The sequence below is a fragment of the Macrotis lagotis genome, chromosome X (genome assembly GCF_037893015.1).
Source record: "Macrotis lagotis isolate mMagLag1 chromosome X, bilby.v1.9.chrom.fasta, whole genome shotgun sequence".
In the NCBI taxonomy this organism is placed as follows: Eukaryota; Metazoa; Chordata; class Mammalia; order Peramelemorphia; family Peramelidae; genus Macrotis; species Macrotis lagotis.
The window spans coordinates 466,386,788-466,399,673 of NC_133666.1; the positions used below are offsets into that span (position 1 = coordinate 466,386,788).

The window sequence follows — 12,886 nt, forward strand, 5'->3', positions numbered from 1 at the left end:
GCCCTCAACTCATTTTAACTTTTTAGTCTTAGAACTTCCAAAGAAATAGAAATGAGGAATATCTTCATTATATAGTAGGTTAACCTTGTGCCAGTTGAAATAAAAGAATAACAGTTTTCCTTATCTACTTCTTAGGAAACCAGTTTATACTAGTGTTCCCAAAGACAGAGAATATAAGAATGAAGTATGTAGGAGGAACTGGGGCGGGGGGGATAAAACAATCTTCTTGACATATTCCTCATTTTTTCTTCCTCTCCAGGTAAAAAGCATGGTATTTAGGATAGTGTAGCTCCACCTAATGTTTATGTTGAGAGAGAATCACCCAAAGCTATAAACCCACCAAAAATTTTGAATGAAATGGTCTTTTAGAATTCAGTCAGAGGATAGATCCATGAATAGGAAGGTCTCAGATTCAGCAGCTTCTCTTAGGCATAGAAGCAAGTCTATCTTGTTTCCTTGCTTAATTTCTTTTAGTAATCAGTTGTTTGGGCTCCATGACATCATGGTCTAATATGGTCCTGATGCAAAACTGGGCAAGGACCCAGGTTCTTTCAGATATCACTACAGGTAAGCAGTATGCCAAATTCTGGAAAATTCACCCCATTATCTCTAATTAGAAGTAATGGCTTGGGTGGAGAGTTCACCCTAACTCAAGAGGCAGTCATAATTATTGGTTCACCAATGTTTGAATCAGAATATTTCCATAGGCTACCTAGCATATCAGGAGCAAAAGGGAATAGAAGGGTAAAAGTAATCAAGGTACTTTATTCTCTTTATTACAGGAATGGAGGTGGCCGCAGTGGGACTTTTTGTGCAATCAGCATTGTTTGTGAAATGCTCCGACACCGGAGGGCAGTTGATGTCTTCCATGCTGTGAAGACACTGAGGAACAATAAGCCTAACATGGTGGACCTTCTGGTAGGCACTTTCTAACTGTACTGTTAAGTCGAAAATCTCCCCTATTATCCTCCAGTCCCTGAGATCTCTAAGGTTTTAAGTTAGTTATTCACAAAGGAAGAGTCATTTTCCTTTTTTCCTTTTTTTTCTTGAGAGTCATTTTCAAAAGTATAATGTAATCACTTGACTTGTAATGGTTTTTCTTTTTTTTCCTTTTTTTTTTTTTTAAAAAATCTTCTTCCCAAGGAGACTTTGTCTCAGCTTGTTTAAAATTTGGAAATAGTTTGAAATTCACAAGTGAACATCCTTATTAATTTTCCTTTCTGGCAGTGCCATGTATGTGAATAGCAGAACTAGCAGAGAAGAAATAATCGGAGCAAATGAAATGCCAGATTTTCAAATTATATATTTTATAAATAGCTTAATCACCTAATATTTATCAAAGCTGTGAGTTTTAGTTTGACACTCAGAATATTGCACTTAATTATGGTGGCCATATCCCAGAGAAGGATTAAAGAAGTGGAGAAACAAAGGATCATGTGCAATTATTTTCTTAGAGTATTTCATGAAATCTCTTTTTATGCCGAGCTGCTGAAGTGCCAACTACTGTGATTCAAGAATAGTGACACAGCTTAAAGGAAGAAGCTTTTAGATTAGGCTTTTGTAGTCTTGTGTTGGGAAAAGATGAACTGGAGAGCAGCAGAATTAATCCATCATGTGGTGGGAAGAGGCCTTTGTGTGAGCTGAAGGAGATGAACCAATCCTATCAAGCTTTAAAAAGGCTTTGCCCTGGGGTGGGGGTGGGAGGTTATAAAGTGTGGAAGCAGCAAAGTCAAAGTCCATTCCGCAAGTCCTCAGCTACAGAGCTAGGAGATGAAGATGCTAACTCAGAGTTAGCAAGTGGATCATATTTTGAGGTTAGAAAAATAGCTGTTATCACCATCAAAGACCCAAGATCCATTCATTTGTATAAATTCATATTAAAAATTTGTATACTACCATGTACATAATTGGAGCTTGGTAAATTATGGTCCTGGTTAATGGTCATAACTCCTAGAGACACAATCAAACCCTAGTTAAGGTGAACAGCTTCATTTGGACATCTACTTCTCCCTAGACATATGTTTTATGCATGATAAGTTGTGATAAGTCCAGGAAGCATGGCCTGGGGAAGGGGACTTGGAATGGAAATGATCATTTTGCCAGGTGCACTCTTTCTCTCATAAGCTACTAACAGTTGTCTCATTGGCCATTGTGTAGAGTCCACCTCTCCTCCCACTAATCCCGCCTGCCCTGTTCTGTAAAAGGTTGATATTTACTGTTTATTTGGCAAACATCAACCTTTCCAAGCAATTTATAGATATGAGTGTTGGATGAGTTGCCAACTAATTGGTATGTGCTGGGTAAGCCCCTTGGTTGGCACAGTATACCAGAGTTACTGGCTGACATACAAAATGAATTCACAAAGAGTGGGGCCTCTACTGAATTCTTAGTCTTATATGGATAAGACAGTAGAAGAAATGCATTTGGAGTCAAAGGTGTTTCTGATTTGGGAGGCATTATGAAGGCTGCCATATTAGAGCAGACATATGTTCAAATTAAAGAATTCAGAATATGGCTACTTTTGGTTCACCTCACTGATGGGGAGACAGATGTATAGCTTATAACCCTTGGCTGGCATCTGAATAAAGCTGACCTTGATAAAAATGTCATTTTGCTCATTCAAAACCCTGAATTAAATAGATCTACAGTAGAAATAGAGCCATCCATGGTTAGCCAACTTTTTTTTTTTCCTAATGTAGCTGGCAGTCAATTTCACTTTTCATAAGACTCACTGGGAAAAATAGCAGGCCTCTTTCTATGTCAGTAATACAGAATATGGTACTTTGATGTAATGATGAAATAAAATGATTATTTTCTGTGAAATGCAAAGAGCCAAAGGACCCTTAATGCTAACTAACAAGTAGGAAGGATTCTAAGACATTATAAATCTTACCTTCAGGGATCAACTATAAAATCCCCTGTTTGGCATTTAAAGTTCTGCATAATCTGGCCTCTTTCTACATTTCCAAACTCTTTATACTTTACTCATCCCCATAAACTCACTGATTATAGTCACATGGTCCAACATGCTATTTCTCAGCAAGAGTACAATAGCTCCCCTCTTCATGCTTTAGCATAGATTGTCTCCCCCATGCCTGGAATGCTCCCCCTCTTCACCTCTGCCTCTAGTGGCCTTGCTGCCTTCAAGATTCAAGTCCTACTTTCTATAGGAAGCTTTGCCCCCTCTCCCTAAATGTTAATTTCCAACCTCAGTTTAACTTTGACATGGTAAAATTTTATCTGAGACTTAATGTAAGCCAGGAAAGTCAGGAGGGGGAGAGTAACAGGCATAAATGACAACTCTGAGTTAGATAAAGCACCATGTTTGACAAGAAGTAGGGTGGCCATTGGATTGTAGAGTACATGAAGAAAAGAGTGTCAAAAACTTGGAAGGTAGGAAGGATCTAGATCAGGTGTGTCCAACTTATGGCACATGGACTGCATTTGACCCTCAAAGCCCATTCATGCAAACATTTTATTATTGCATTCATTGGTAATATGAGTTATGTTGTAGTCTTAAATAAATATTAAATTCTGGGCCACTAGGTGGATAGAGCACCAGCCCTGGAGTCAGGAGTACCTAAGTTCAAATCCAGCCTCAAACACTTAATAATTACCTAGCTGTGTGGCCTTGGGCAGGTCACTTAACCTCATTTGTCTTGCAAAAACATAAATAAATAAATAAAACAATCAAATAAATATTAAATTCTAAATGCAGTCCCTGAAAGATTTTTGTTGGGTGATGTGTCCCAGAAGAACTAAAAGTTTAGATACCCATAGTCTAGATTATAAAGAGGCTTTAAAATCCAAATAGGATTTTTATATTTGATTCCAGGGGTAATGTGGAACTGCTGTAGTATACTGAATGTAGGACTGGGCAAGGATGGGTCTGGATCTGGTCTTAAGAAAGATCAGTTTGACAGCTAAAGGGGAAATGGGCTAGAGTAGAAAGAGACTTGATACTGGCAGATCTAATAAGGGGTTGTTGCAATTGTCCAGATATAAGGCAACTAGGTAGTACAGTGGCTAGAATACCAATCTCCTACAGTCAGGAAGATCAGATATAAGCTGACAAGGACTTGCACCAGGATGGTGGCAATGCCAGAGGAGTGAAGGCAATGCATTTGAGAGATATTACAATGATGTAGTTGATAGACCTGGGCAACAGATTGGGGGGGGGGGGCAGAAGATGGTGAGAGTGAGGAGTTTTTGATGATATCTGGGTTAGTGACTAGGTTAGAAGAATTTTAGAAGACTCCAAGTCTAGTGCTCTGTCCTACCAAGCTACCAAAAGGCAGGGTTCAGCTTTGAACATAACTGAGTTTCAGATATCCATCAATAAAGTCAGTTGTTGGACCCGCACTCAAAGCTTTTTTCATCTTGATGCAGGACCTAACAGAACCTAATTTTTCCTCCAACCATAAAAAAAATCAGAACACTCATTTAGTAGAAAAATATAGCTACTACTATAGGAAGCATATTTGTCATCATCTGGGATTCTGTTTGTTAACAGTAGTTTGAGATTTTTCATGAACACCTTTCTATTCATCAGTAAGTGATTAGTAATCTATATGGGTAAAGAAAAAATAAGCTGTTGAACTGAGAATCTCAGAGTAGTCATCTAGGCTCACCCAAGAGTGACAGTTACCACACCTTCTCAGAATCAGTGACCAGACTACCTCTACTTGAACACTTCTAATAAAGGAGAATTTAGTCTATTGAAATATACCATTCCTCTTTGGGATCACCCTCAGTACTAGGAAGTGTTTCTTTTAGTGGGCTTAAATCTGCCTCCGTTGATACACTGTGCTGGAAGGTTTTAGAAAAATGAACAGTTCTTTCATGTATTTGAAGTTTTGGAGTTTCAAGAACAATTTCTAGCTATCCCTCCCCCCCTAAAATTTATAGAAATGCCTTGCCTACAGCACATTCTAGTAACTTTCAAAAAGAAAAATGGTATCATAGGATAATAAATCTCAGGTTGGAAGGGTCCCTAGAGTTCATTAGTACAAATCCATGGTTTTACAGATGAACCCAGGGAGATCACAGATGTGCCTAAGGTCACACAAGGAGTTGCCATCAGAGCTAGGCATTTTTAAGAGTTGATGTGTTCTATCATTGAGAGAATGTTTTCAAAAGTTGGATGATATTATAAGATGTTATAAGAGCAGTTCCTAACTTCTAAGGTCTCTTCCAACTCTCAGATTTTATCATTGCAGTCTGGTTTACATCTTGACCATTCAACTGAAACAGCTATCTCCAAAGTTATATGATGTAGCAGATAATAAGTGCAATTGCCTCTTCCCAGTCTTCTTCCTTATTGACCTCTCAAATGTTAAAGAATTTTGGTACTAATTTCTGATTCCAGGTCCAGCATGTTATCTAGGACACCAAGTTATCTTCCAGGAAAGATAATAAGAGGTTAATTATAACAATGGGAGAAAAAGTATGTAGTTAGGATAGTTTGTACCCCTAATTGGTAGAACTTGTTATGTGATGGAACATGGGCAGGGGTGAGAGAAAGGAAAGAATCAAAGATGATTTTAAAGTTATCAACCTGGAAAGTGAAAGGATGGCTATATCTTGATAGAAATAGGGGAAATGAGGAGGACTGTTCTTCTCCTGCATTCTTTCTCTTCCTTCAATATTCCTAACATTGTTTTCTCTTGATTTTCTTCCTACTTGTCCAATCTTTCCTTCCCAATATCCTTTACTGAATCATTAATAATTCTCTGTCCAGTGTATGTCTTCCCCCTCCCCCTAGTTGAGACTGGGCTCTCTACTTTTCTTTCTTGGCAATCTCATCAACTATGATGAGTTCAATCCTCATCTGTAATAGGATGATTCTATAAATCTATGAATCCAACTATGATTTCTCCTAAACTTTCCCTCCTTTGGCTTTATGGGGTCCCTTATGGGGAATGTAAGAACTATTCATTTTTTTTCTAAAATCTCTCAGCACAGTGTATCAAAGGAGGCAGATTTAAGCCCACTAAAAGAAACATTTCCTATAATTAGCTACCTTTAGCTATCTACAACTGAATGACTCATAGGATCTTGGTCTAGATATTTGATATTCATGGCCCTCAGTTTCCTTATTTGGTCCATATTTCTTTATTTGCAAAATGAAGGGGTTAGGCTTCATGGCTTCTGAGGACCATTCCAGCCTATAATCTCTGATTCTATGAATATTCTACCTCAAATTCAGCATATCTAAAACAGAACTCATTATATTTCTTCATAAAGTCAACTGTTCTCCTCATTTCCCCTATTTCTATCAAGATATAACCATCCTTTCACTTTCCCAGGTTGATAACTTTAAAATCATCTTTGATTTTTTCCTTTCTCTCACCCCTGCCCATGTTCCATCACATAACAAGTTCTACCAATTAGGGGTACAAACTATCCTAACTACATAATTTTTCTCCCATAGTTATAATTAACCTCTTATATATCTTTCCTGGAAGATAACTTGGTGTCCTAGATAACATGCTGGAACTGGAGTCAGAAATATCTGGGCTTAAATCCCAAACCATCACATGCCATATGATCCTAAGCATGGATCTGTTAATTTTCCTGTTCCCCAGTTTCCTCATCTGTAAAATGAGGGGGACTTGCATTTGATGACCTCTGAATTGATAGTCCTATGAGAAATTCCCTAAAGTGCTGTCTTTGAAGAACCAAATAGGCTTAGTGTTTTAGATTCCAGACTACAGCATTCCTGAGAGTGTTTTCCTCCTTGCTGAAACTACTTCTTCCGTGATTACCATTGTACATTAGTTTCTAAGCTGATTGATTTATAGATGCATAGGCTCATTCTGTTGAATCCTTAGGGTTCCCAGGAAATACCAATCAACAGATGATGTGTCCTACAAACAGAAAGAGATGAAATAGAATTTGGTAGATGTCAGCAAGTACCACCATGAAATCCTCCCTTAGAACTTTGTTCTAGGGACTATTTTTTCCACTGTAAGCTGAATCAAAGGAAGTAGTGCATGGTTAAGAGCCTAGTACAGCTCTCCATTTTCTCTAGGTGCCAATAAATATCTCTTGACTGAAGTTTCAGATATGGGCCCCATGGGCTCACACAGATTCCATGTCTGTGGGAGGGAAAGAGAGGATTCTAGCATTAATGGATGAGAATGGGGACCCACAGAGGGAACATCCCTCTGTTATCTGCTTCCTTCCCCCTCTCTCTCTGCACCCTGCAATAAGTCTCCTTATTAAGTCTCTGGGATTCTTGCAATCTCAAAGGGTAGAGGAAGAAAAAGAATTTGAAACCACAAGTAAAATGGAAATTAAAAAAAGAAAAGAAATCTACAAATAGAGGCAAAAGCTGAGCATTCTCAAAGGAGATCTTTAAGACAGATTAACTTTCAACATGCAAAAAAAATGATTGCTGATTACAGAATGGGGTGGTGGTGAATGCAACACAAATTAGATTGTGTGGTATTAAGGTGAATGATGTGGGAATTGCCCTAACCCCCTGATTTTAGGCAGCTTCCAGCTTCATGTCCCCATTAAAGCATTAGTAGATCCCTGGGGAACAGACTTGTGTTGTCTGATTTAAAGATTTTATATGACTTTTCTAGCACCCATAGTTTTATTCTAATCCAATCTATATTATTTACCAAGCAAGGTGTTAGAGATGTGAAGACCAAAACAAAAAATCAAAGTACCCCATCCTCGAAGAGATTACATTCCTTACGCCACAGTGCCTTTGAGGATGTTTCAGTGTCAAGAAAACTAGGTTACATGTAGCAGTTTTCCTCCAATAGTCATTTTTTTGTATAAGCTTTTGAACTTTTCCTCAACGCCCCCCAAACTCCCTTCATAGCCCAGACAAACTAGCCTATACTTGCTGATCCCCATCAAGAAAGTTATAGGTCCCACTTCTGCATTATTACCAAGGCTGAATGCTTTCCCTCCTGTGGTTTTATGGGGTCCCTTATGGCTTAGTTCCACTGCTACCTTCTAAAGGAGGCTTCTCTTGAATCCCTCAGTTGTTAGTATCTTAGTATTTAGTATCTTAGTGTGTTTACTTATATATGCCACTTTATAGATAGAGTTCTCTGTTCCATTTCCCTTATAGACACTGATCCTGAGGCGTGTGTGTGTGTGTGTGTGTGTGTGTGTGTGTGTGTGTGTAACTTGTGTTTGTATGCCACTTTATCTGTCTCTCTTTCCTTGAGGGCAGGGACTGCTTCTCTTTCATATTTGAAACCTTATATCTTGCACATAGTAGCCACTTGTAAGTACTTGGTGAGTGATTGATTATTTGGAGACTGAGCTTGCTCCGAGTGTTCTGGGATTTAGAGAGAAAGCCCGAGGGTTTGAATCCCAGCTCTGGCACTTATTTTGAGACCTTAGGCATGCCACATTTCCATTTTGGGTTTCAGTTTCTTCAACCATAAAAGAAGACTGAATTAGTCAAATCTTTAAGTTTTCTTTAGATGCTAAAATACTGTGATGCTGTAAGGAAAAAAAAATTGGGTACTTTAAGAAGAGCACTAAAATACAGAAAAAGTAATTGTAAGTAATTGTTAACTAAATGGCAGCTAACTACATAGTAGTCAATTCATTAACTACCAGTTTCCCAGGTATCCTGCACATCATGAATCAAAACCAGTCCCCATACCTGGATCTATACACCAAGTTCAGGATGTCTGCTTCCCCTACCCAATATCTGATCTTTCTTGAGTCAGAGAATCCTATAAAAAATCACCCATTCCAGTGTGACCCATGCCCCCCCCCCCAAATGTATCCTCTCAATAAAAATGGTTTACCTGATTTTGTCTCTGCTGACTCCTATCTGGTGTTCTGTTCTGTCTGGTGGTGCCCTGTCCTCCATTGTACTATATTTTGTAATTCTAAACCTTACCTGACATTAAGAAACCCTTCCAGCTAGATGTAAAACTACTGGAATCATGAATCCATGAAGGGTAAGGAAAAGAATCTATCATCAATGTTTAGTAATATGTGCTGCTAAAGACCAAATTGCCTTGTAAAGAAGACTCAGGTATGGTGCTGATAAGAAAATTGGAACATAGAGCCACGTCTATTTTTTAAAAATTATAAGGATAGAGTGAGGTCTAAAGGGGAGTCTCTGCTTCTCTGCGGCAGAAACGGGCAAGTCTGAGTGCAAGGGTTGAGAGCTACAACAGAGCTCAAGTCAATTAGATGTCTTCATTAAATCCAGGAACAATGTGGTGGTCCCTAGGAGCAGAGAGCCACTAGGGCTGCCTAAGGAGAAACAAATCACCTTGGATCAGAAAAAATGGAGCAGGTTAAAATTTCTGTGCCAATCAGTATTGGGATAGGATCCATGAGTAACCACTGTACTTCTAGCATAGAACCTCCAATCACCCATAAATGTGTGTATGTGTGTTTTTGCATATGTGTACATATAGGTACATGAATATGTCCATATATATGCATTATATATAAAGTTCATGATTTACCCATTTATATCACATTTTCAGAAAAATGCAAGTGCTTCCATGGATGCAACATTTATTGATTTAAAGAAAACATTGATAAATAATGCAACTACACATTCTATAACATGAATGAGAATATTGGACCAAATAATTCAACCTTAAATTATTAGTGTATGTGGTCCCCTTTCCCTTCATATTAATAAAATGTGTGATAAGGATTTTTGTTTTAAATTGAAGAATCTGTAAGAATACAAATCCAAGATCAAAACTGAAAATTGCCAAACCATCTTAGTTTCAAAGTGCAGATAGATGGAGCAGGGAGAGTAGTTTTGCCCCGGGTAACCACTAGAGAATATTCTCTTTGTAACCTTTCTCCCAGTTAGACAGTGGTGAGTTTTTGATGTCCCCAGATGGCCAGTAAATCATAGCCCATGGAGTTCTTCAGATGCCAAGCTATACCTGCTCCCAGAGAAATGATACTTTTTTAAGTCAGGATCTCAAAAGCCTGTATGTGCATATCTGATGATAGGCTGATTCATTTCTATTTGGAGATTTTTGTTTAGCATTATTTTCCACTATTTTGCTTTCTTTTTCTACCCTAATTAAGTGCAAGAGAGATGGAAGGTACTCATAGATGAAATTTGTAAGCTTCCAGTGGTAGAGATCACACCTCATCCTCATCTTGTGAAATTTTTATCCATGTTCTCCTATAAATTCTCAATTGAGGATTTATCTAATGTGCTGCAGACCCCCCCCCTTCTAGGCTTTTTAAAAAACATTTTGGGTGCAGCAGTGTAACCTCAGATTGCCCTTCTGTTATCTCTTGTTCTGAACATGTGACTAGCCCACCTCCTTTTCCAACTATCTCTTTCTCAGGTCACATTATTAATGTCAGTTCTTGAACACAAATACAGCCTCTACATACTCTCCATTCTCCTTTGGGTCATCCTCAATTTTTACTCTTTAGAGATTTTTGTATTCCATGATGTTAGACAAACAGCATCACCAGTCAGTCACTTGTTAACTAAGTACCTACAATTGCTAGATACTTATCAATATAAAAAATGGGTTCTTGTAACAAGAAATGGAATTGAGATTGTTGAAGTCACAGTGAAATTTTTCCATTACTCATTCAGAGATTCTCTTCTTTCTTTTCAACTCAGCCTGGCTCATTGTCCATCTACAGAGTCTGTCATAGATATAGTCTGAATGACAAGCATTTTTTTTAATCTATTAGGTTTTTTTTCCTTGTTTAGAGGTTTAGAGAACCTTATTTGAATTTTTGTGGATGTAATTAGATAGCACTTAGTGGATGAAGCTACCCCATTGCTGAAGGAATGAATGGTATAATCATTTTAAAGGAGAAGAGGTAATAACTAGAAGTTAGTATGAGTTTATTAAGGACAGATCATACCATATTAACTATACATCCTTTTCCTGGCTAGCTTTTTAGATTAATAAAGCAAAGGAATTCCATTGAATTTTCTATGTCTGAATTTTTAGCAAAGTCCTTCAAAAATATCTTTGCAAAGTAGAGAATTATAAACTCTGTCACTATGTTTGTTGTTCAGTCATTTCTGATTCTTAGTGACCATAGTTGGGAATTTTTCTTGGCAAAGATGCTGGACTAGTTTGTCATTTTCTTCTCCAGTTCATTTTACAGATAAGGAAACTGAATCAAATTGGGTCAAATAATTTGCCCAGGGTCACACATCTAGTGTCTAAGTTTAGATTTGAATTCTGGAAGATGACTTCTCATTATATCCAGGACCAGTGCTCTGTCCACTGCACTCCCAAGTTGCCCCCTTATAAATTGTGTGTTAATAGAATTAGATGGGCTCACATTTGGATGACCAAGCCAACTTAAAGAACATAGTTAATGGATTAGTGTTTCCTTGAGTAAAGTTCCTCTACTGAAGAATCCCTGATCCCGTTCTATTATTTTCAATAGTGTCCTAGATGAAGGAAATGTGAGGGTAGTTATGAATTTTGAAGAAAATAAAATTCATTGGAAAGCAAGATTCAAAAATGTCTTGACAGACTAGATTGACTAAAACTGTTAAAAATGTCAAACCATAGGTACTTATGCAAGTATAAGGTAAAAACCTTTCGTGTGAAAAAGACATGGGAGTTTTAATGGACCTCCAGTTCAAGATAGGGATGTGATGGTCAAAGAGGCCAAATTTTTTCTTGGACTACATTAATAGAACTTCAGTGTCCATAGAAAAATTATAATCTCACTCTTTACTTTGTATGTGAGCTATTGAGTCTAATTTGGCTATCAAGCTAGAGGATGTCCGGTATATAAAATCCAGGATGCTGGGCAGGTTTAAAACCATTTAAAACCATGATATAGCAACTGCTCCTTTAAAAAATTAGTTGAAGGAGCTTAAGATGCTTATCCCATAAAAAAGAAATGGGGAAAGATGAATAGGTTGAAGAATTGTCATATAAAAGAGGAACAAGATTTGCTCAGATTGATTGCAAAGATAGAACACAAAATGACAAGAAATTACACTGGCAAATTTTAGTTCAATTTGATAGGGGGGAAAAAACTTCCAAAAAATTAGAGTAGCTCAAAAATGGAATGATCCAGGGCAGCTAGGTGGAGCAGTGGAAAGAACACCAGTCCTGGAGTCGGGAAGACCTGAGTTCAAATCCAGCCTCAGTTACTTAATAATTGCCTAGCTGTGTGACCTTGGGCAAGTCACTTAACCCATTACCCTAAATAAAAATAAATAAAATTTTTTAAAAATGGAATGGTAATGAATTCCTTATCACTAAGTATCTTCTAGTAAGGACACAATAACTGTCAGTAAAGTTGTAGAAAGCTTTGGCCTCAGAGATCTCTACTAACTTGAGTCTCAGCAATGAGCTCGTTTCTTCTTTGTCAGTACATATTCCATTTTTACACTCCTTTCATGCCTGAAACTAGCTAATGAACCTGAAAGTGGAAGCATCTAGAAAACAAGGAGAAAATTCTTTCCCCTAAACAGAGGGATATCTCACATGGCTTAATTATACTGCTCAAAAGCAAAGGAATTGAAAGAAGAGACTGCTGTGCAGAAGACAACCTGTACCTGGTGATCAAGTATAATCAGTTTGCAGGGCAAGAAAATTTCAGGCTCCTAAGAGATACTGGGAGGTCGGGGCTGTAATTAGTTGTATTCCTGCCTGCTTCCCTTATTTGACTAATCCAGAAGCCAGTAATCACATACTGTGGAATTGGCAGTCTATTTAGTGGGGATGAGATTGGAGAGGGCAGATTCATTTTGAGAATTATAGTCATGAGTACGACAGGGCAATTTCAGTGACTTCCAGGGGTGCAGGTCTTCAGCATTGAAGCGTGAAATCCCTTCTGTGTTTCTTTGCCTGTGTTGTGGCCCCAGGCCAGCAACTACATTTCACCACTTAATGCATTTTAATATGTTAAAGGAGTAGAACGA

At 37.9% G+C, this 12,886-nt stretch overlaps 1 protein-coding gene across 1 annotated transcript in view; it reads left to right on the forward strand.

The window, feature by feature from the left end:
- The window catches only part of PTPRM (protein tyrosine phosphatase receptor type M), a 1,090,562-nt gene that overhangs the window by 1,072,476 nt on the left and 5,200 nt on the right, over positions 1-12,886 (forward strand). The window contains exon 29 of the mRNA XM_074202077.1: positions 534-918. Coding sequence (XP_074058178.1) covers positions 534-918 — 385 coding nt within the window. The remainder of the gene's footprint in view (positions 1-533; positions 919-12,886) is intronic.